The sequence below is a fragment of the Ostrea edulis genome, chromosome 5 (genome assembly GCF_947568905.1).
Source record: "Ostrea edulis chromosome 5, xbOstEdul1.1, whole genome shotgun sequence".
Taxonomy (NCBI): domain Eukaryota; kingdom Metazoa; phylum Mollusca; class Bivalvia; order Ostreida; family Ostreidae; genus Ostrea; species Ostrea edulis.
Genome location: NC_079168.1, coordinates 64,920,324 through 64,944,808, shown reverse-complemented (window position 1 = coordinate 64,944,808; position 24,485 = coordinate 64,920,324). Strand labels below are relative to the sequence as shown.

Genomic DNA, 24,485 nt, shown 5'->3' with positions numbered 1-24,485 from the left:
GAAAACCCTACAAATGGTATAATTATTGTAGCTGACACGATGGTGAAACTGTGTTTTTAATTTAAACAATATTTTATTCACAAAATGAATGGGATTGGGCAGCAGGCACAGCCTATTTTAGCCCTCTCCCTACAATGGAAGTATATATATGCACATTCTTTTATAGAAGTCCTTCTTCAAAAGGGAAATCAATTTCATTTTTTGACATGAATTCAGAATGCACTCAATGACACCCCTACAATGAGTAAGACAATTCTATTCCAACAGCATTTCCACTGGTTATTCTTGTATTGTAATCACTGTCCAAGACCAATGATCAAATAAATAATTTATTTCCTTATAACAAAAAATAAGCAACAGTTGTATTCTAAATATAAATTAAACTTCTGTTATTCATTTACTTGTATATCTTGTAATCCACTGTAAACCCAGCTAAACAAGAAAATCAAATACCATGCATACACATGTATTATATATTAAAGATGGAACCAAATCATTAACCGCTGACTGTTTAATAATGCACTTTTTTATCAAGCACTGTACAATCCAAGCAGGCATGACCAGAACAGTACATTCAGTACCACACATACTCAGAACAACACTGGAGTATGCCCTTGAATCTGTCTGCAGATCTCCTGGTTAGTTGATTTATTACACAAATCCTTGGATCTATGTCTGCTGCATGGTGCTATGGCATCTCAAGAGTCGCTGAAATCAGAAAGGTCGCCAATCTCTTCTTCGTCTCCACCAATGGCTTTCCAAAAGGCAATGGTTACCTGCCACAAAATATCGCATAGTCATTGATCTCTACATGTACATTGATAAAACACACTTAATAAATATAGTTTGTGAAACATGATGACTATAGGCAAGTTTTTATTACGGCAAATTGACCTTGACATGTGACCTTCATGATCTGGAATAAAGCTTTGACCTTGACCTTGTCATATATCATATATACAAAGTCTGAGTGAGCACCATCTCGTCTAATTCAAAGTCATCAGGCAAGTTAATATACATATAAGTTTAAGAGTGCTAGTTTGTGCTGTATTGCTTGTTGATATCATTGTTGATCATGTTCCTTTATGGATCACAGGTAGAGACCCCCCTCTTTACTTTCATTAGGAAAAAAAAGAGAGATATGGAGAAAATTAAGATAATATACATATATATATAGTTATTAACACATTACTAAGTCACTAGTAAGTTATGATGTGGGCCAGTATATAATCAAATCTACTGATATAAAGCCCGGCTTCAAAGGGTTTGATCTCATGACTATCCCAAATACATATCTCATTGAAGTTTTTATTAATAAAATGATTGTCTATTTCCTAAATGCATGTAATATATATTATAGGATTATAAACATTCTTTTTGAAGAATTTATTGATGAGTAAACTGGGCATTTTCCTCACAAAATGAATATAAGTGTGAAGCACTTTTATATATAATTCCGATTCGTTCCCTGCATTATCATTTTCAAAAATTTGAATAGTTTCCCCACACTATGTTATTTGTAATCAGGCACATAATATTATGTAGATGTAAATAGCATTTTTGGATTTATTGATGTGTAAATTCTTGTTTAGCTTTATTTTTGTCCATTCAAAACAATTGTAATAAATAACACTGTAATTATAAGAATATAACATATAATATAACAAAATTACCAAATTCCTTTCAAGCTTCTGGTGAGAGAAACATGTTGGAAACTGCAGTCATGAATTAAAGATTGATTGATTGCTGTTTTCCGCAACACTCAACAATTTTTCAGTTATCTGGTGGTGCCCAGTTTTTATTGGTGGAAGAGAGAACCCAGATGCAATGTACCTGGGAACAGACAACCAACCTTCCGAAAGTAAACTGGGAAACTTTCTCACTTACCGGCGCGAGCAGGATTCGAACCCGCGCCAACCAGAGGTGAGAGGCTGTGTGATTTTGAGTGCAATGCTCTAACCACTCGGCCACGGAATTAAAGAACTGACCTTTTCTGCATATTTCTTTTTCTCTGCTTGTGGTAGTGACTCAGCTTTTTCTAAAATTGAATGTAATTATGCAAAATTTACTGGCCAAGTACTTTACAGCGTCCACAGTCCATTATGATAAAGTTCATCAAAATGATGATATCAGTTAACAGAAAAAGAACCTAGCTCACCTTTCATCAGCCTAAACTTAGAGAAAAGTTGTTCAAATGATTCTCCCCCATCCTCCTCCGACCACATAGACTGCATAAAGTCAACATCATCATCAGGAAATGTTTCATCTACAATTTGTACAACCAGTGTACATTAATAAAAAGAAAACTCGCTTTCAAATATTTCTGTATAAGGCCAATTCAACTTAATTTAGTAGATTATCATCCAGGGTCACAAAAAAATAGGAGGCGGGTGGGAGGATTTCATTTCTTAATTTTTATTTCCCCGAGAAAAAAAATTTATGACAAAAGGCATCACACAAAGTGTTAATCAAGTTAACTATCAAAGAATCCTTGGTAGAAGATATAAAACCAACATTCTGTGACTATTCATTCACTCATGTCACTGGGAAGCAAGTTTGTTTGAAATCGTAATTTTTGGTAAAAAAATCAAAAAAAATCGGGGTGGGCCCTTTTTTGAGGGGCGGGTGGGGATGATAATCTATCAATTAATTTCAATTGGCCTAATCTAAATACAAAATGTATATTATACTACGGTACTTTCAGTTTCAAAAAGAGGTTCACAATTTCAAGAGTTTATTTCTGGGCTATCTTTACACACTTCAAATCTCACAGTGTGCAATTTTTCTGCCTCTTAAGGAGGTGTGCTACACCAGAGAAATTTGATGTAGATGAAAAGTGGAGGATATGTACAAAAATATTTTGAATTTGAAAATTTTCAAATTTACTTTATTTTGTCAAAAAATACAGTTTTAGTAGAAGGTAATCTGAAAAAAATTTAAAACCCCTGCTGCACTCGAACCTGCGACCTACAGGTCAGCAGTCGGTATTCTAATCTACTGAGCTACTCGGCTAGGTATTTAAATGGAAAAGGAAAAGTCAAATATTGCTGATATCGATTTTTTCATCCATGTTTTTAAAGGAAGTCAGTCATTATGACGATGTAGAGTACTACCTTAAAACTTTGCTCACAGCCTTTGACAGAACAAGTAATGCTTCAATGCACACAATAATTTGACAAAACATATAGTGATTGCCAATGATGCCTGACCAGGTTGTATACATGACAATTTCATTAATTCAATTATATTCATCAAAATGTTTTAAGATCTTATAAGAGAAATTGATGACTCATGAAATTAGTTAACTAAAGATCACATTTCTAGAATCGATATGAAATTGTAGACATTAGTCCCCATAGACACTTAACATGCCCATCATTTGTAGTTTATCTTTACTTTGATTATGTGTTTTGCTTTATCAGGGTCTATGGCAAGTACCTCGCTACACTGTAGTTTCACAATACAATTTTTTATCAGATTAATAACTTTTTTTTTTAAAGTGTTTGCTTCATGTTTAAGAGTGCCCAGCATTAGGTCCAAAAAAAAAGTGTTTGCTTCATGTTTAAGAGTGCCCAGCATTAGGCCAAAAAAAATTTCACTGTGTGGTCCCTATTTCATAAAAAGGGTAGGTTGGTCTGATTGTTTTTTTTTTTTTGATGGACGATGTATTAAAAATTAGGCCTGTAAGTCTAGTGGATACTTGAGGATAAATAAATACCTAAATATTGAGTAAATGTCACTTAAAACTACGATACCATGCCTTTTGTAGTCATAACCTTGCATCATTCATTTTTTTGGAGTAACCATGGACTGCAATAATTGGTTCCAATCCCAAGCTTAAAAATACGAGGATCAGGGATAAAAAAAAAAAATAAGGTAGGTCGGGAAACTTTAACCACACAATTTTTTTTTTACACCTTAGTCTGACCAGAAGAGCATGATAAGAGATAAACTATTGTGGCTGCATCTACCTAAACACAGTAATCCATACAAAATATCACAGAAATCTCATGAGAGGTTTATTGAAAATGTCTGATTAAAAGAAATACTGGATAGTTCTATGTGGTAATTAATATTCTCTAGTCCATACATGAAGTATACATGCACCATTTGGGGTAATTGTAGACACACTCACCAAGGACCTTGTGTTTGGGGTAATTGTAGACACACTCACCAAGGACCTTGTGTTTGGGGTAATTGTAGACACACTAACATAAGAACTCGTGTTTGGGGTAATTGTAAACACACAAACCCAGGACCTTGCGTTTGGGGTAATTGTAGACGCACTATCATAGGACCTTGTGTTTGGGGTGATTGTAGACACAGCCATCCACGACCTTGTGTTTGGGGTAATTGAAGACACACTGAGGACCTTGTGTTTGGGGTAATTGTAGACACACTCACCCGGAACCTTGTCCTTGGTTGTAGATGTGCTGACTGCCTTCTCAACTTCTCCATTCACAGTATGGCCTGTCTGAGATGATGCTTCATCTTTTTGCTGCCAGTTGGTTTCCTTTTCATCTTTTTCTACTGTCTGTGATCTTTCTGTGTCTTTTTCACTTCCATTGTCAGTCCTCTCTTCTTTGAGACACAAAGAGTCATCCCACTTAGCCGCAGCTTCCAGAGCAGATTTTTGCTGTGTCTTTAATTTTGAGGAAGATTCCTCTTCCATCAGTTTCCTCATGTATGGGCTCATTGTGTGTTGGTTTTCTGAAACAGTTACTTTCAAATTTCAACATCTATTCTTTAAAAAAAAAAAAAAAAGTTACCACAGTAAACTGAACAAAAAAGGAATGGAATATCAAAATTAAATAGACACAGTTAAGAGTGATGTTCTCCGTGTTACCAGTAACAGCTAGCTAGACTACAAAAGTTAGACTTTCGATCATTGATAAGTAAAAGCAAATTTGTTTGCATTGCTCATTTATGAAGAACATCAATGTATGGAAAAATCTCGTGAAATTGAACCTACGACAGTGCTTTGTGTCTGATAAGTCTCGGGGAAAAATAACTTGCCTTTAAGAATCATATTAACTTGCCTTTAAGAATCATATTAACTTGCCTTTAAGAATCATATTTGGCCACATATGAGCATGCAGTGCCTGGGTAATTCTCTTGATTCCAGTAGTCTCTTGGAAATCATCTTAAAGAAACCAATTAAAAAAATGAATGTTGGTGAACATGAAACTAAGATCACAATATCCATTTTTGTTTTACAAATCAAAATAACCTTTTTTACATACCGTCTTCATCAGGCTTGACTTCCGGATCCAACTCCACCAATTCAAAGTCATTGTCCAGACACCAGTTCTGCACCGTGTGTCTGTGAGCAGCTAGTAGTGGTCAACACAAACAGAAAAAAAATATTACTTTTCATTACTGCTACTTCAAAATCACGATATAGCATTTCGTTTACTATTGTACAACAAAACTACACATACATGTGTTGCATCAATTTTATCGTGCCATCATAAACATAACCTGATTCATAAATCAAACTTGTAATCTGGGGTAAATTTATTTTTGGATATCATATATACATGTTACAAAAACTACTTTATCTGTAAATCTTGTTAGTCTTACAAAAATTCCAGTCTTAAAATCATAACAGATAAATAATATAGTGATTCATGGATTATCCACCTTTTTGTCGGACTATTTCTCTGAAAGATCAACCAAATACAAATAAAGTTGAGTAATTTGTTCTTGGTAACACAAAATCATGTTTTGCCTTGCACAGATTTTATTGATATTGTCTGAACACAATATATCTTAAAAATATAGATCATTAAAACATATATCATGTTTGACATACTTTGACTCAAGAGAGACATTCTGTTCATTCCTAATTCTAAGAATATTCTGTTCATACCTTCACTCTGAGGAATATCCTGTCCCTATCTTCGCTTCAAGAAATATTTTGTTGATATCTAATTTTACTCTTCAGAATAATCTGTTCTTACCTTGACTCTGAGGAATAATTTGTTCATACCAGGTCCTTCACTCCGAGGAATAATCCGTTCATACATTGACTCTGGGGAATAATCTGTTTCTACCTTGACTCTGTGGAATAATCTGTTCCTACCTGAACTCTGAGGAAAAATCTGTTCCTACCTTGACTCTGAGGAATAATCTGTTCCTACCTTGACTCTGGGGAATAATGTTCCTACCTGAACTCTGAGGAATAATCTGTTCCTACCTTGACTCTGAGGAATATTTTTGCATACAAGTATCTGTATTGCTGGTGATATTTCTTTGAGGTATGGCAACCATGCTTTTACTAAATCAAAATTTTCCACCTGTTGATAATGTAAAGCATATACAAAAAGTCTTGGAATTTCTACTACAATTTTTAGCATCACAAAAAATTCTAGTAACAGAAACTATAATGGCCTATACAAAGAAGAGCACTGCAAATGGTCCACACTATATACATATATGCCGATCATTATGTACTATACAGTAGTATATAAGTTTTTGTGGTGTTAATTCTATTTCTATATGCATTCCCTTTGTCATAACAAATGTGTTTTTACCAAGCAAAAACTGCAACCATTTAAAGACATAGAAATCACAATGTGGATACATTAGGAAATTTTTAACATAAGTAATTTTTTTTTTAATATAACGAATTCTTTATTCAATTAAATTGAAGGGATATTGAACAGCATGTACAATATATATATATATATATATATATATATATATACACACATGTATATATATATATATATATACATGTATATATATATATATGATACCATGCAATAATTTATAAGTTCTAAACATGATACACTCCCTCATGTGCAAGGGTGACAACTGTGTTGTCTCCTTTTAGAAGATAAATTCTAATGGCACAAGTGAGAATTGAAAATATGCATTTCACTTGAGGTTTACATTTTTGTTTTGAAATACGTCACGAAATGTTTACGTTTGACGTTAAATGTTTTTGTGTCATTCTACTGTGACATCACAATTGAAAGCTTTCTCTCGTTTAACTTTCTAAAACTTCAATGTTTTGCTTTCATTGATATTATATATCAAATAAATGTATGACAAAATAATGTAAAACAAAATAGTGCATGTAGTTGAGGGTAACATTGATTTCACCCCCCGAAAACTATTGAAAATTTATCTCCAAAGAAAGTTGTTACGAATTTGTTGACATTTTAGATAAAATAAATATATGGTACAAGTCAATAGAATGTGTGATAGGTTTTTTTAAAGCTCAGATTGTTCAGGATAATAAAACTATTATGGACTGTTTAGCACAAATTATCAGGTCCAAGTAGGTCAAGGTTATCACCCTCGCACCCTCAGAGTGATAACCCTACTAAGACCTGATAATTTGTGATGTCTTCCTGCTAAACCGTCCATAATTGTATATCATATCAATATTTGAACTTCCAAATAACAATAGATCAGATGATATACATGTACTTATATCATAATTTGCGAGTGAAGTAACTGTTTCGATGTCATGAAGTAGTTTTTCTCTATGTGTGTTATAGACAAGACACGTACTCCACATCATATAAGTAAGTGTGACACATCAACTCCTGATAAGGAACATTTGTACTAAGTATAAACTGAATGCAACAAGGCATGTAAAAATGGTGAGGTGGTTAAAAATGTTTCATTGAAGTTAACAGCGACATTGATCTTAAAGGTATATGATCTGGATTAAAGTCAGAATACACCCATAAAGAGAATTTACACAAGTATGACCTTATTCTTCTCAGACATTTAGAGGTCATGACCTGTACAAAGTGTTACAGACAGCCCGATGAACAGACAACCTACACCCCAAAATACATACGTAATATCATAATATGTCTAGTAAAAGGATGGTCTACAGAAAAATGATTGATATACATGTACTTGTATTTGAATGTGGTAGTCAAATGTAATCTGCCAAGACATGGCCGAAATATCACCAACTTTGCATAACACATCACATAACATTACTGGTAATAAATCGCATATAAGATATAGAAGTACAGTTTACCTGGATTGCGTTGAAATATATAACCACCGCCTGCACACCTTCAGCAAACTCCGACGTTCCTACAGTTCGTTTCGTTGTGCTACATAATTTTATTTCAGCAGTGTAATATTTTGTTTCAATTTTCCAGTCAAAACTCACAATATCTTCTATTTCCTTATTGCTATCTGGCAATTTGTCAACCTCCAAAATATCTACAATGAATACAGACATTTGTTAACATCTTAAAAGTACTATTCATAAACATTCCCTATGTCATTTCAGTCATTCAAATGGTTAGAAAAATAATTGTACACCATTTTGTGGACAATCCATACTTTCTAATTGACTGATATCCAGCGACCTAAGGTAAACTAGAACATCATGTGTTCAAGTTGAAAGATGAAAGGCAAAACACAACTTTGGAATTTCAAAATTGATATCTATTTTTTGGTCACTCAATGAAAACTCATGTCTCTATTAAATTCTGATTATCTTTCCCTATAATTGTAAAGAAAGAGTGACTTCTATCATAAAGTGGAGCAATAACCGTTAAATTACATCCTGATATTTTGTCATTTTCTTCATCAAAATAAAAAACAAATTCCATAAATTCTACGTCAGGTCAAATCATTTTGTCATCAAATACTAATGGCCAATAAGCAATAAAATGGTTTTGTGATGTGGAACTCGGAGGGAGATGGAATGCAGCATGCAGATAAGAAAAATATGAAGAACACAGCGGCATTCCCAAGAATTATGAATTCAGTATCAAATTAAGATATTCATGGTGATTCAGTCGATCATCAATCAATCATTACTAAACATATGATCTGGAACAAGTCAAAAACCAGTATCTATCAATTTGCTGGTAAATTTTCAGAGGGGAAGAGGCAGGTACTACATTCATTCACCTAAAATAAATTCCCATTCATGCATTCAAGTAGTTGTGTTATTTCATTAAAGAATCTGTAGCAGAAATTTTAAAACTACCTAAACTATGTAAAGTTATACTAGTAAAAATTACACAATCACAAATCCGTTATTACGTCATCAAAACCCATGTCGCTAGGTATATTTTCTCGGGAAGCCTTTACTATGCTGCAGTTTCCAAAGATTCACAAAAACTTGTTCATTATCCTAAGAACCTTTCATCATACACAGGTCCAGCACAATCTCAATATTTAGCTATATATATAGCGCTTTATAAAGTGAGTTGAAATAGCTTGATATATAGCTATTTCAAATCTTTTATCAAATCAAAAATTTCTAAATGCATAAAAATCAAATTTGAATGAGTGAAAATAATCTTTTTACGATGATTTAGACACCTGAGGAGTACAATATTCACCAAGCCCAAAGGGCGAGGTGAATATTGTACTTCAAAGGTGGCTAAATCATCGTATTGACCTCAAAAACAGAAATAATTGTTTTATTATATGATTAAATGATTAAAAAAACAAACCTCGCCATTTTTCTAGTGTTTAAATACGTCTGCTGAAATCTTAGCCGAACCCAGTGAGCAACGCGGAATTTCATTGGACGGCAAAAACAAGTATAATCAATCGCGTCAAATTGGAAGTTCCCGACCTATTTTTGGTCCTATGTGGAAAAAATAATTCCTTATGTTCACCTGGAAGGTCACGTGCAGGTAAACATAACGTAGTATGATTTCTACAATGTTGGATCTCAGCCAATTAGAGAGCTAGGAATTAATTCAATCATATAATAATTAGGATTATCAAGTTGTTAAGCAAAAGTTATCCAATATCAGCATAGAATAAAAGTCAATGAGGATCAATAGAATAATGGATTGGCAATCTGATACCACATTGTAAAGTCATCATACTTTATATATAACTATATACTTCAACACACACAGGGTAGTGCACAATTAACAACACAAAAGAAAATATCTCTCCAGAAAATTCTTAAAAACAACATAGTATTAATATTATCAGAGATATATTATACCAGAGATTAGCAACTTCCCGAAATCTCGTATTATATTTCAAGGTCCTGTTTTTCAGTAAAATTGCACACACAGATTTAAATTACATATACCATTTTAATAATGAAAAAAAATTGAAGTTCAAACCGTCCAATATGTAATTTCCGAGTTGTCCAAGAGTTTTTTCCCTTTGAGGAACTCTTACGTATAGTGAGACGCAAAACATACTTTCGTTCACATGCAGTGGGTACATATGCTTATTGCTTCCTTCATATTGCTTAAAGGATGATTATCAGACATCATGCAACCACCCAAACTGCTGGGACACACAATTTTAGTAATTAGTTTATGATTATTTAATATAATAAAATAGCTCCCAAAAAAAATCGATAATCACCATCTTTCTTTGATTAAAGTATCACTCGTGCAGAAGAGGAAATAAGAAATAAATTCATAATTAATTTAATGTCAGATTCAAACAATTATAATTCATCATATGGTCAATTTAATTTAATGTACGTTACATAATACCAACGGCTAATATAAACAAAATTTACGCTTTCATAACTTATTCTTATTTACATAGCTAGTCTATTATATATGTATACATCTTGTACCCACCCAATGGCAAGCGTTCAACAGAATACTGAACGTACCTCCATCACAGAAGAGCAAATATCTCGGAACTTGCGTATTCAATCCTAATCACTAAAATATTCAAAATATATATAAGGGTTTCCGGGCAGCGCCGAGGTAGTGCTCTCGCTTCTCACCCCGTGATCGACAGTGGTTGTATGTGAGAGCTAGGGTATGGTGGTCGCCCACTGAGCGGACACATGGGTTTTCTCCGGGTTCAATTTATAAAACCAGTGAATAGGTAAAAACAATTTATAGGTGGGACCATCGCATATCATGCCGCCGAAGGAGTTGCTTATCTCTGATATGTATGTCTCTGTTGTTATGAACTCTAATTAGAACAGCGTTGTGGTTAGTTTAAATTAGGTATAAACATGCATGTTGAAGTTCAAAAATTATTATGCAACTATTTGGCTATACCATTGCATTTAAGAAATTCAATCTAATGCAATTGAAACTAGCTTAATCAAGCTATTTCAAATGGCTTTATAAAGCTATATAGTTTAATAAAGCTATGTAGCTAAATATAGAGATTATGCTGGTCCTGATAGAGAGAAAATTAGACAGATATAATTAATAAGGTTATGCAACAAATTTTGAATTCCATTTTACATTCTAATGACAATATTTCACCTTTGATCATCAGCTTTGGATCATATAATCCACAACAAGACGTAAACAATGCTGAATAGGTGGACATAATTAAACAGGAAGTGTGTTCTACGTCATCGATTTCGTTGTTGTATGTGTTGCTGGAGAAACAAATATGGCGGACGTACATGCATGTTTACTATTGAAAGAGGGTTACTGTTAGATCTTTTACAGGGATTCCTGTTTATTTATTTTCATATGCAGATACACTTACAATGACAGAATTCGATGCCAGGCCAGAGGAGGTTGGACAAATTCTCCTTAAGGTAATGCATTCAAATCAACGTCGATTAAAACGGTTCAAACAACACAGTGCTCGTAAATTACACATTGTATACGTGTATCAATGGACTTGTTGTGCACGATATATGTATTTACAGCGTACAAATCACTGCCCTAAAATGCAAGTGTCTACAGTACAAATCACTGTCATAAAATACAAGTTCCTGCAGTTTTCAGCACACTGTTTACTCGGTTACTGAACAGTGTCTGGTGCCTACAGTTACAGATCTAAAAAATAAATAAGTAAAATACAAGGCGACCACAGGTCTCTTACACTCTTTATCTGACTATGTCACTAATTGAAAGTCCAAGTAGCCAAAGTTTTAGGAGTGTAATAAAATCAACAAATATCGATACAAATTTTCCACTGCTTTACTTAATTCAATACCCATTATTCTGACCGTGTTTGGTTTATTTTCCTAAATTATAGTTGTTACTTTCATTTCTATTGGCTAGATGTTTTATATGTAGTATCTTCGATTTAATTGGTTTCACAATTTGTATATACTCGAACACTGTCTTTGATCTGTGAGAAGAACTGCACCTTAGTAGCAACCACCACCCATTTTTTTAAAATTACCCAAAACAATAAAAATCAGGTGCAATTACCAATTTTGAGTATGCTGATTTCAAATCTGCATTCCTTTTACTCCAATTTCTTATAGAAAATGAGGTATAGTGTCTTAAACACCTCTACCGTCAGGTTGCCAAAAACGGAAAATGTTTCATTTCGCATCAAAAAGTGACCCAACTTTATTTCTTGAAACACCATTACCCAAAACAATAAAAAGCAGGTGTAATTACCAATTTTGAGTATGCTGAATCCAATTCTGAATTCCTTTTACTCGACTTCCTTACAGAAAATGAGGTATAGTGTCTTAAACACCCCTACCGTCAGGTTGTCAAAAATTGAAAATGTTCCATTTCACATTAAAAAGTGACCTGAAAGTTATTTCTTGAAATAAGGCATACAAAAGAAAAGGAAAACAATTAATACTAAATTGTTCCATGAACATTCTTAGTTGTTTTGGAAAGAATATATCTCACCTCTGGACTTCACAGATACAGGAAAGGAAGAGGAATACGGAGCGGATCAAAGATCTTAAATTTAATCAGATTGGGCCATCGCCTAATGAACTGATGAACAGGAGCAAAAGTAAAATTAATAGGAAAACTGATTTATTAAACATCAGCAAGTCTTTTCCGAGAACTTCTGGTAGAGCTGTCGGGAGGGGGGGGGGGGGGGGGGGGGGGGGGTGAGTTGCATCATTATCAGAATTTACCAAAACAGTGGAGTCTCTCTGGCCAGTCTGGGGGCAGCTGAGCTAGTTGCATCAGAATTGACAGAAGCAGAATTCCCTGGCCAATCGGGGGGCTGAGTTGTATCAGAATCTATTATTTATTTATTTTTATTATTTCAAAATTCAGAAATTTAAAAACTGCATGATCAGATTTTTTTGTAACACTATAAATAATTAATGTCACTTTATTGCGATGACTCTTCAAGTACAAACCATGATATTGAAAAAAAAAATGAAATGATAGATAAATGAATAAATAAAATATTTGTAAGTTACTTTATTTATCCAGGGACCTATATACTAACTATAGTATATAGGTCCCTGATTTATCTGTAAGTAAGTCACTAATTAAGAAAATTGCATCATCATCTGTAGCTAATGACCCCTTTTGCCTTGCCTTGTAATTAATATTGTTGAAAATTTGGCAAATAGCATTTTTAACCCCCCAGTCCATACCCCACTTTTCTTTAAACGCTAAAAATCCAGCTAATTCAGTGAGGAAGAAATGTCACTACCAAATTTCGAATTTCCTCTAGACTATATCAAATTAAATACCTCACTGCTATCAGTCACAGATTGACACTGGTAGGGGTATGGGGACCTGGTCTGTGAGTGTGATGGAAAAGATTCTGATGAAAATAAAGATTCACTCATCATTCAAAAATGTTTAAACATTGTATTAATGTATTACCACCGGTACGTTGTGAGTACGTTAATAATGGGAGTTATCTTTCCCTGGATATCTAAATCAATCAAATACTATATGAACACGGGCAATTATCGTCCATGTTTGACCTCAGTATAATTTATTAATGCTTAAAATATATTAATATGTCACTCTTTGTTGCGTATTTCACCGTTAAGTAAATGTTTACATATACTCGCTCTGCTTATTCGCTTCAATCTCAAAGGGATTTTCTGGAATGTGCCTAATTACGTTAGATACGCTAAATATAGCTATTTTAGATCCGAACGATCAACTTCGCATTATTCGTAGGCTCTAGGTTTATCCATACTAGCCCGTAAAAAATAGGGTGGAACCTCGTCCCACTTTTCCTGTAGAAATAAAAATAGAACATGACGCGCCACCTAGCGAGCGTGGTTGTTGCTAACCTTAGTTTTCCTCTCTGTTCCTTTCCTAGGCTAGTATAAATTCTTTTTATTTTATTAGGTCAGGGTCTAAATTTTTCTCTTAAATATTAGAATTAACAAGTATTTGGTTTCATTTTTTTATTACCCTTAATTTCGTGTCAAAGTCCACTACTTTTTTTTTTTTTTTACACACATTTATAGGTCATGACATATCCTCTCCGACTCCGACATTAAGAATTCGTTAATATTGATAAATTTATGAAACTTAAGTATTTTGTGTGATTCTTGATGAGTTGAGACAACAGAACCACATATCCAACTGAACTTGTTAAAAAGGGAGATAAATAGACCGATCTCCTATAACAGGAGTAACACTGCTATTGACTTGTCTGAACGATTCATTTGATCTTGGTGCAGGATATTTACAGACCTGTCAACTATATAGACTAGCTTTTTGCATAATTCTTTTTATGTCATTTATGTAAAATACAATATAATACGATTCCATAATATTAGCCTCAAGCATAAATTTCCACTTTTGTGTAGCATCTTAAGTTTGAAATTATTACTGATTAAACTGATATCCCAAAAATTAAACCCAAACTGGGCCTCAATATTATAAACATTCTCTGTGGAGAGGGTAACAGGACTGCATATGTTATTTAATTTTCGATAAAATGTATAGAAAATTAAATCATTTGATTTGTGTCCATTACAAGCCTTTATTCTTGACTAGTTTGCTCTCTATGATTTTAATCTCTAATTCAAAGCAAAGTACTTCATATTGATGCAAGACATTTTAAAAAACGTGAGATATATGTTGAAATTGACAAGCCTAAATCTCACATCTGAAAACATTTTTGATTTTGAGAAGTGTATTGTATTAAAACTTGTTGACCTGTCTCCCCTGTTGACTAGTCTTATACTCATCAACCTGATAATCTATCTATACCCTTCAACCTATATTCATGAAATAGTATAAATTTATCAAAAATAGAACTTTAACAATACGACTGCAATATATTGATAGCAGTTCTATAGGAGACACAGAAATGTTATTTTCCAAAGTGTTTGATCTTGACATCACAGTTGAATTGCATATATATAGCTACATGTACAGACCTCTTTGACCCTTCTGTTTTTTTTATAAATCAAAGTAATATATAGACATGCACGTAATTCTTGTAAAAGCATTGCATGCACAGTATATAGGTAAATTGCTGACTAAGTTAGTTGCCATGGTTTGAATTGACAACCTAAAAATTTCAACATGTCACCAAACTGACAGCTGTTCAATATATATACATGTACTAAATTGGTAATATTCCACAATAGTGGGATTTGGTTCCTATACTCTGTTATGTCAATCTCTCGGTTGCATTTGAAAACTTACTGCTGCCTCACTGACTGAGAATGATACTGTGATCAATGAAATGGACCTAATTTAACTATTTGCATTGACTTCTTAGATTCAGGAATTCAGGAGCCAGCTGGCTCCTTTAATTATAGAGACTACTTTGAGAAAAATGCATAAAGGTATATATTGCGACTCAGAATTCGGCAAGTGTTAAATAAGCATGCACTGCTTCTATAAAGGTATAAGACTCAGAATATAATCATACCACCAAACAGTAACTATTCTTAATGCATACTTATACCTAATATGTAATTAAAAATAAGAATTAAGTTTAAAGCAGTTTTAACTGTAAAATTTTTAGCTCATAAAATTTTATACAAAATCATGCATTTTGAGATGAGTTATTTCCCTTTGGAGAATTCTCGTACATTATAGGAAGGCATGAAACAGTTTGTTACAGGTACATGCGGGATTGGGACAAATATTCATTAATGCAAAGTAAATGTACTCAGTATAAGTTTCTCATGCACTTTTGCATCACCTGAATTCAACTGATATACAAACGAAGTCAGTAGTAAGTTTTCAGGGAGTAATGAGATACATGTAATCTTATTATATCACATTATTTTGTTGGTTGTAGGTATCATATTCAGGATATTACTTGCAGATATGACATCATTTTTATATTTCCACTTTAGCAACACATTTCTTTCCATTGTAATTTGTATTTTACATATTTAAAGAGAAGCCGCTTTTAATGAATTTTATCATCTTCCTCACTATCTGTAGGTCCACTATGTCCCACTTAGGCATTCAAAATATCACTAACTGTACGTACTCCTACACAGAATAGCTCTTATCTCGAAACTGGTGCATTGGTAAAAATGTATATATATAACCATGTCACACCTATAATCATTCTAAATATGCTTCATTCCAATCTAATGGTTGAATACTACATGTAGTAGAATAAAAAAAACTTTAGATTTTACATATGTACATCTGCAGATCAGCAGTCTGAAAATTTAACTTTTTGAATGGCATAGACAATACGTCCATGTCTTTTTGATGTTGCATAGACCTATGGCATTTGGCATAGACCTGACCAAAACTCCTTGCAGGGAACACACCACATTTCTCTCACCTTGAACTTCAACCATACTCGTCCATTCTGCCAGTGTGGCTTGAATTCGGGTTTGCTTTCTTCTTTTTCATATAGCTTGCGTTTTTCTTGTTCTGATTCTTTTTTGTTTGTTTGACACCTTTTGGTTTCATTCCTGGCTTTGTGGCTTGAAAATACTTGAACTGCGGAATCATTTACACACTGTTGACCTTCACCTCAAAATTATTTTTGCTAAGTTGGATGTATATTATTTTGTTTTGACATTCTTGCAATATTTGAGTATTTGGGAAATAAAGAAAAAAGAACAATTCTAATTATATTGTTGGAGAAAATTTCAATTTAAAAATCGATCCCAATAAAATTTATCAATGCAGATAAAAAAAAAATAAAAGCATCGACATATAAAGACATACAGATCATATGCTGAACAATTTGACTAGAGCAGTAGTCATAGTCTCCAAACTGCTTAGACGCTTAAGTCGTATACTTTTAAATTAACGTAAGGAAAACCGAGGTCACAAAAATAGATTTTGATGATTGTATGGGAAAATATTTATTTTGTGTGCATTATCACACACACATAATTTTTCCTTTGTTTCTTAGAATTTGGCATAGACAATTCGGTATATCTTATTTGCACATGGCATTGGCATGGCCCAACCTCATTTGGCATAGCCGCGGTCTATGGGTCTACCATTAAATTCTCAGACTGGATCAACTGGACTCTACTCCGGATTTGAAAAAAAAACATTGTAATACTTGACTCAAGAAGCATGCAATTTGCATTATAGACACACACTTTAGGTGTCACCAGTAGTGTTTGATGAAATGTCCAACAATGTAATACAGTGGAACCCCGTTATTACGTTCCCCCTTTATTACGTTAGTCCGCATATTACGTTGGAATTTCAAAGCACAAAACCATTTCTTAACAAACCTATATAAAATAGACCTCGTTATTACGTTGTCCTAAAATGCCGGGACTCGGTATTACGTTGTAAAAATTCCGACAAAAACGTAATAAACCCCTAATTATTCAATAGTGATTCTCAAAATAATAAGCCATTCACACCTTGACTGCCTGAGGCAGTCACCACCTAAATTTCCTGGTCTGTTTGGGGATTAGAGACGCTTGACTGATCACGCTTCGATAGATCTAGCGACATCAATACAGGTGAATACCCCGTATAGAAGCCAGTGATAAACAATTAAATAATGTTTATTTAGAAATTGTACTCTATGAAATTTACTTCATTTTTCATATTTTGATAATCAAAGAAATAATTTCTCAACCGCCTGCGTGTTCAGCTCAGCATAGTGTGATTACCTTCGATATTAAAACTCTATTCACGGAAAGCTTTGGTACCAAACAAGAAAGACAAGATTTATCGTAGCAATGTTACAACCGCTTGGGTAACTGCTTGGACATAGGTGATTAAAGGTGTTCAATTAAAAAAATTGTTCGTTGTTTCGACATGAAGCTTGGGTGTTCGTAAATCTCGTCCATACATACACCAATCTATCGGCCGATTCGTGCACAGCATTTACCTCGGTGAATATTTAAAATCCCTTGATGCGCACGTGATTTTAGTGCCATCATTTAGCGTTATAAATGAAATCTTCGTGCATCATTATTTTTTTTTTATGTGGATTGCGCTTAAATTGTTCTCCGTGTTTATCGTTGGTGAGAAGTGTGTAAGTGTTGGGTATCGTGTGCGTTTTGTGTCTATAGTTTTGTTGTTTTTTTGGGCGGGATTTTTTTTATTGTGTTGTGTATTGTGTAATTAGAGAACTTAATAAAAACGATGTTTTGTTATTTTTTAAATACGAATGTTGAATACGAACCGGAACGAGTTATTGAGAGAAATTTACATGAACGCATTGTTTTAAAGTTGAACAAAATGGCGGTCCAAACGAATGCAGGAAAAGCAACGTTTATCAAAACATCCTTATGTATCCTACACCGAAATAAAGAAAAGGGATAAGAACATGAAGAATTACGGACATTAAAGATAAGATGTAAATAAAACAAAGTATCATAGTCTTTTAAACAAAGAAACAGTAAAGATATATTCACACACCCCTTCACGGAGTACCAACGGACGATATACAATTTCCAAATGATATTTTTAACGGATTTAACTGGGAACGTTTATTACGTTGCCCCCGGTATTACGTTATTTTATCGTGACAAAATGGAAAACGTAATAACGGGGTTCCACTGTAATACAGACAGTTTTACAATCAGAAAATTTTTCACTTTGATTACATGTAAGCATGTCCTCTATAAATCTGACATTTACCAAGATTTCTCTGCACAGATTTTTTACTTTTATCATATCACATTCTTGAATACTGCCATCAATAATTTACATGCCATTGATATCCTACATCTGAACTCTGCCATCACTGAGCACTTTCATAAATAAAATTGTTGTAAACTTTTGTTCACCCTCACTATGCAAATGTGGCAACCATACAGTTTGATCTGGTAGAAAAAATGGCTATAGATATTCAAAAGGCTCCTCTTAAAGTTCAAAGTTTAGTGTGATGCACCATATTGTCTTCATTCTTGAAACATTTGGTGCTGTGACCAGGATTCCTGCATTATTCAGGTATAGCCTTGGTTGGAGTCCGTCTTTAGTCCCCCCCCCCCCCCCCCCCCACCCCCCACCCCCCATCTGTCAGCACCTTTTGTATCAGATAAAAACAGTACTTAAAAGGTTAAGATCATAAAATTCTAAATGATTAAAGGTAGAAGGTCAAAGTCACATGGAGAGAAACAGTCATGATATTTGATTAGGTTAGGATGATCACATGGAACATTATCAACCATCATTATAGACAGATTGTATTATATATGATATAGTGTATATATCTGTGTATCTGTTGGCGAGAAACAGTAATTGTATTTGATTATTTAGGTTAGGATAATTAAACGGAATGTATTCAACTATCATAGGCAGATTGTATTAGATATCTGTGTATTTGTCTGTTCTATATTCATCCATCAGCACCTTGTGGGAAAGATAAAAAAAAAAGTACTAATATTAAAAACTAGGATATTCAAACTAAAAATTATTTATTAGGATATCAATCTTGTTTTTGATGATTAAGTGCATTACTAAATACATTGAATGTGCATATTTTGCAGCCTGAACATTGCTCTTATTCAATTTAACAATAGGTTTTCTAAAATAAATTTTTGAATTAGTAGCTGTGATAAATTGAAAGTCAAAAATCAATGTACATAAAATTGCCATCATAATGTGATGTTGTACATCTTTGGCTGTTTAATCAATACTCAGTGAAAATATATTTAATTCTTGATGGGAAGTTTATTGCAGTTTGATTAAACTATTTGGATCATAAATTTTCTAGAGAACATATATAGCATTTTCTGTTTGACGTATCTCAATTATCATTCGGTTGCTCGTCTTGAGAGATCTGCAATAAAACATTGATTTTACTTTAAAAGGACCATTTGCTTGATGTTAATTTCTTGAAGCCAGACATGAGAAAATGTTATGCTAATTACATGATTTCCATTGAATCAACAAAGGCCTGTGTTCTGATCCATTTTATTTGAGATGGGGACCATTACATATTTTGATCCACATTTTTAAATTACCCGAAGTTGGCTTGTAATAGGAGCATACTTGAGTAGGCACTCTGTGTTCTGTATATATCCTATTATTAAGAAAATGGTATTAATTTGTTTGTGTTGGTATTTTAAAAAGTTTTTAGGCCTGCGATAAAACTACTATTGATCAGATATTTCATTTACCAGATAGAAACATGCCAAATTTGGGTGTTGTTGATCAATAATTTCTGCCGGTATACAAATGTCTGAGTTTGCTTGGAGACACAATTAACTTATCATTTACAAGCATGCTCATTTCAAGATTTTAGAATGCTTTGATATTTGTTTTGAGCTAAAGTGTATCACAAAAATTTAGGATGGAAAAATCTATTTTTTACCTTGTGAAATGTTTGTAATTCCAAGAAAGAAAAGTGGGAGTCATTTCAATTTTCTTTTGAAGTGGATTAACGTTGATCAAAACACTGGGGGAAGTTGTTAGAAGTTTTCCAACTGGATTTACTTCTGCTAGTGCGCCTCATCAGAGTCCAATGTGTTTGACAATCATGAATGAATTGTATATAAACCATACTTTAAAAGTGCTTTGAATAATTCATGTACTTAAAAAAAATTGAGGGATTTAAGTAGGAGTGTTCTTATTCAGTTGGAGAGAGTTTAAGTATTGAGGAAAGATGAGTGATATTTGGGGTGGTGCTGGAAGATCCACCCTGTTGCCCAGGCTAAATGATACGTACCAAGACTTCTCTCAAATGGAGATAAATGTGTTCAAAGAGGACAAAGATTGCAATGTTGACCGTGTTAAAATGCCTGTGATATTGCAGGGGGTAAGGATTTCTGGGGTTCATTTTTCAACCAAGATTGGAGGAAACTGTACTATTTTAGTCGGTCGAAATAACTGTATCAGATAGAGATGTTATATAAGGGATGAATATGTATTCCAGTTTTGAAAAAAAAATATAGCTTTCATTCAGTGAGGTCACAGTCATACTCAGAGGTCAAATTTTATATATTTATCACCACTAGTACTATTGAAATGCTGTTTTATAGACACTTAGGGATATTTTAGTGATTTCTTTCTTTCTTTTACTTTTCAGTTTAAAGTATTTTTAGAAACTTGACAGCTGAAAATACTATAGGTATTTAACATTAAGTAGCAGACCAAATTTTCCTGGATTAAAAAATACACCAGGTGTAAAACTTCAAATTGCACCTGAGAGCATTTTTTGGGTATCCTATAGAATATTGGGATTGATGACCCGTGCTTTAATTGTATGAGACTTATTTAATAAATAGGCAAGATAAATGTTGTTTAAAGATACCATTCCATCATCTCTATGTTGGAAATCTAATGATTGGAAGAAAATTTAACATGTTTTGGCTTTTAAAGTATTGAAATTTGAATGACATTTTATTTCATTTGTCATTGAATATTTTCATTACCAATTTCACTGCTAATCTTTTGGTAAAAAGAACTATGAATTTAGTCGGTTCAAATTCTCTCGGAGGTATAAGTAGAATTTCAAGGTTCTTTCTGCTGGAATTGAGATACACTCACTGATGTACTATCTGGTATATAAAAAAAAAAATCAGCTTTCCATTGTTTTCATCATACATAACCCACCCACCCCCACCTCCTCCCAAAAATACTTTTTATGTATGTATAATGGGAGGAATTTAAGGAGCAACAAAAAGGTGGTTAGCTCTTGAACAGTTTTTCCCTGAATATTGCAAAAAATCTGAAAAATCTTCCTACATTCCTATAGTCTATATAGTTTGACAAACTTAACTAGCTAGAAGGTGATGAATATATACATGGACCATACTCTATGTATGTATACAGGCAGTGTTTATTGTACATGTATTCTATTGGAATAATATAATCATACAATGATTTTAAATTTATAGGTTCAAGATGACATCCGAACTTTACGAGAACAGATAGCAAACAACAAAGGGGGGACAATTAGCATTCAGGACTTGGAGTCGGCTCTCGTTAAAACTGAGGAGGGACTTCAGGTAATTGTGATCAATTACATATGTGACTTAACACTGTAGGAATACTGTGTGCAGCTTTACCATATATATCGGTAGAAATTGTGACTGTGGTGAAGATAACACAATACATACAATACGGACTGAAGATTTCTTATTTTACGCAGGTACTTAATGTCGCAATTTGACTCGTATCAAATCGTGAATTTACGAGTGGGCTGTTGATCAGGGGTTTTTACATTTATTTCAGCAATATAAAAATAAAAACGAGTAATTTTTTTCACAAATAATGCTCTTACTAAATACACAATTATAATAACGAAATTCCATGTGTATAATTAGGAATCTACAGTAATGCGGAAGTGAGATTGTGAATTTCCAACAGAGTGATCAAAATTTGGATGTTGCTCAGAAAATTTAAAAATAATCATGAGTACATTAGCTGTGTGCAGTAACCAGTGAAATCTTTAGTTTCTAGGAGAGGTAAACAAAGTAAGATCAAATGTGGTTACACTCTTTCCAGTACTTCATACAGAAATGGAATTTTTTGCAGAAAACATTTGTGTATTGTTTTACGTCACATAATTTACACCACTTAAATATAAAAATGTGCCACAATTATAAGAAAAACGTTTTTATTTATATATTACATTTTGAAGGCCAAAACAGAAAAGGTGATTAGTCAGTACAATAACCAGGTCAGGACGTTACCCAACCAGGAGGCCAACCGATTCGACAACAATGTGGTTGCTATTGAGACAACGTGGGACATGCGAAGTCAGAAGAGTGCAGACCCTCGCAAGATATCAGCTCATTTCTTGGGAAGGTAACACCCCCCACTCTTAAGGCTTTCAATTACATTGTATAGTTATTTGACATTCGATAAAGGCAGCAACATTTGGGAACACAAGGAATTCACACAAACTGCTAAGCTTTTGAAATTATATAAAAACTGTGAATGTTCTTTTATATTTAGCACATTTTCCAACTTAAATAGACTATATGTAGGGCAATCATGAATTTGTGCACCTTTGAATTTGATGTTACATTTTGTGCTCAAGTACATGAATAATGATAATACTTGTGTTTTAGAAGTCTATAAAATTAGTGTAACATTGATAGTGATGAATAGCATTCAAAGATATTTGAAGATTTTGAGAATATGAAATGAAATCTCAATTATTTTATCTAGAGAGAGGGTCAGACAGCCACAAGGATCTCGTAGTAATGCCCTACTACCAAAGCGACAGGCTGTCCAGATGCCCGGACCCACACCGGGCCAGCAGACCAAGCACATGCTAACCTTGAGGGCTGTCCTTGACCCTTACAGTAACATGAACCGACAGGCTTTGAACAACAATTTTGGGATCCAGCTTCCCTTGATTAACACCAAACAACCACATAAGCCTGCCTACAGCAAACCGATCATCGGCAGTACAATAGAACCGCTGGCTGTCCTACCCAAAGCCAACAGAGTGGATGCCCAGGTATACTACATCAAATGTGGACAAGCAAGAGGAAGTATAGATTTTCTTCACATTTGACAACACTCTGAAGTGGAGTGTTTTAAGTTTAATAGGGATACATTGATTTTTTTTTCTCTAAAGTCATTTACAGTAAACGTAATGAATATTTAAATGAATTTTTTTTCTTTAGTTTTCAGTTTATAGTGAATAGATAGTATTGATTTTTTTTAAACACCTAAACACAGGTATAAAGACTTCATGATTTATGTAAAAACAAATTGAGACACTGACATGCATTCACAAATTGAGAATTTTCAAATCGTTGCCATATAAAATTATCAGCAAGCGATTGTGCAAACTGTAGAATATTTTGTGTGCTTATGTTACTGTATATTTAAAATTTATAAATCATTATAAAGAAATAATTTTTCTGCCATTTCTTTAACATGTATCAGTATGTTATGTAATGTAATGCACTCTCAAGAATGTGTAATGTAATGCATTACATTTCAAAATAGGGGTAATGATAATGTCAAGTTTTTTTAAGTAATGGTAATGTAATGCATTACATTGCTATGTAATTGACCCAGGCATGAACTGTACAAACAGAAAAAAACAAATGTATATCAAAGTAAATCTGGACAATCTTATACTGTAGCTTGCTCCACCCCCAATCTCAGAAGACGATGCCAAGAAGGGAATTATGAGTTTGATAGAGAGGGGCCTAATCCCCCCCGCAGCTCAGCTGACACTGGATCCCTCCCCGGTCAGAAATAGGATTGCCCCACTACACGAGCCTCAAGTCAAACACAAGCCCCCGCAGACAGGTTAGACTGACAGGATACCTTCAAATCAGCTAGGGAAAATCTCTTTAGGTCTAAACTCTCAATCATCATTAACTTCCTCAGAAATTTACATATTCCATTACTACAGTTCACTTTTGTTTCACAAGACTTTATTTTCGCAAGGATACAATGATGAATCTGTTCACGAGACATAACTTTCATGCATTATTATTTGTTGCTGAAGTCTTCTTTATGGAAAAGTTT

General features: G+C 33.6%; 2 protein-coding genes across 8 annotated transcripts in view; one reads left to right on the top strand and one right to left on the bottom strand.

The window, feature by feature from the left end:
• Positions 1–315: 315 nt before the first annotated feature.
• On the bottom strand, positions 316–11,352 carry LOC125651740 (alpha- and gamma-adaptin-binding protein p34-like). Its single transcript, XM_048880487.2, has 9 exons — positions 11,205–11,352; positions 8,009–8,199; positions 6,200–6,299; positions 5,244–5,333; positions 5,063–5,143; positions 4,405–4,710; positions 2,159–2,266; positions 1,989–2,038; positions 316–776 (listed from the first exon to the last, which is right to left on the bottom strand). Exons 1-9 carry the CDS (start codon positions 11,350–11,352, stop codon positions 699–701), a joined length of 1,152 nt encoding a protein of 383 aa, XP_048736444.2. The 3' UTR covers positions 316–698.
• Positions 11,315–24,485, top strand: part of LOC125651734 (IQ domain-containing protein H-like) — a 26,733-nt gene continuing 13,562 nt past the window's right edge. For 4 of the 7 annotated variants that reach the window (XM_048880473.2, XM_048880472.2, XM_048880470.2 and 1 more), the window contains exons 1-5: positions 20,293–20,802; positions 21,884–21,994; positions 22,630–22,796; positions 23,163–23,457; positions 24,095–24,263. In XM_048880473.2, coding sequence (XP_048736430.1) covers positions 20,650–20,802; positions 21,884–21,994; positions 22,630–22,796; positions 23,163–23,457; positions 24,095–24,263 — 895 coding nt within the window. In that variant the 5' untranslated portion in view covers positions 20,293–20,649. Of the gene's footprint in view, positions 11,489–17,225; positions 18,397–20,292; positions 20,803–21,883; positions 21,995–22,629; positions 22,797–23,162; positions 23,458–24,094; positions 24,264–24,485 lie in introns of those variants that run through there. The other 3 variants (XM_048880475.2, XM_048880474.2, XM_056165132.1) reach the window with 2 other exon arrangements.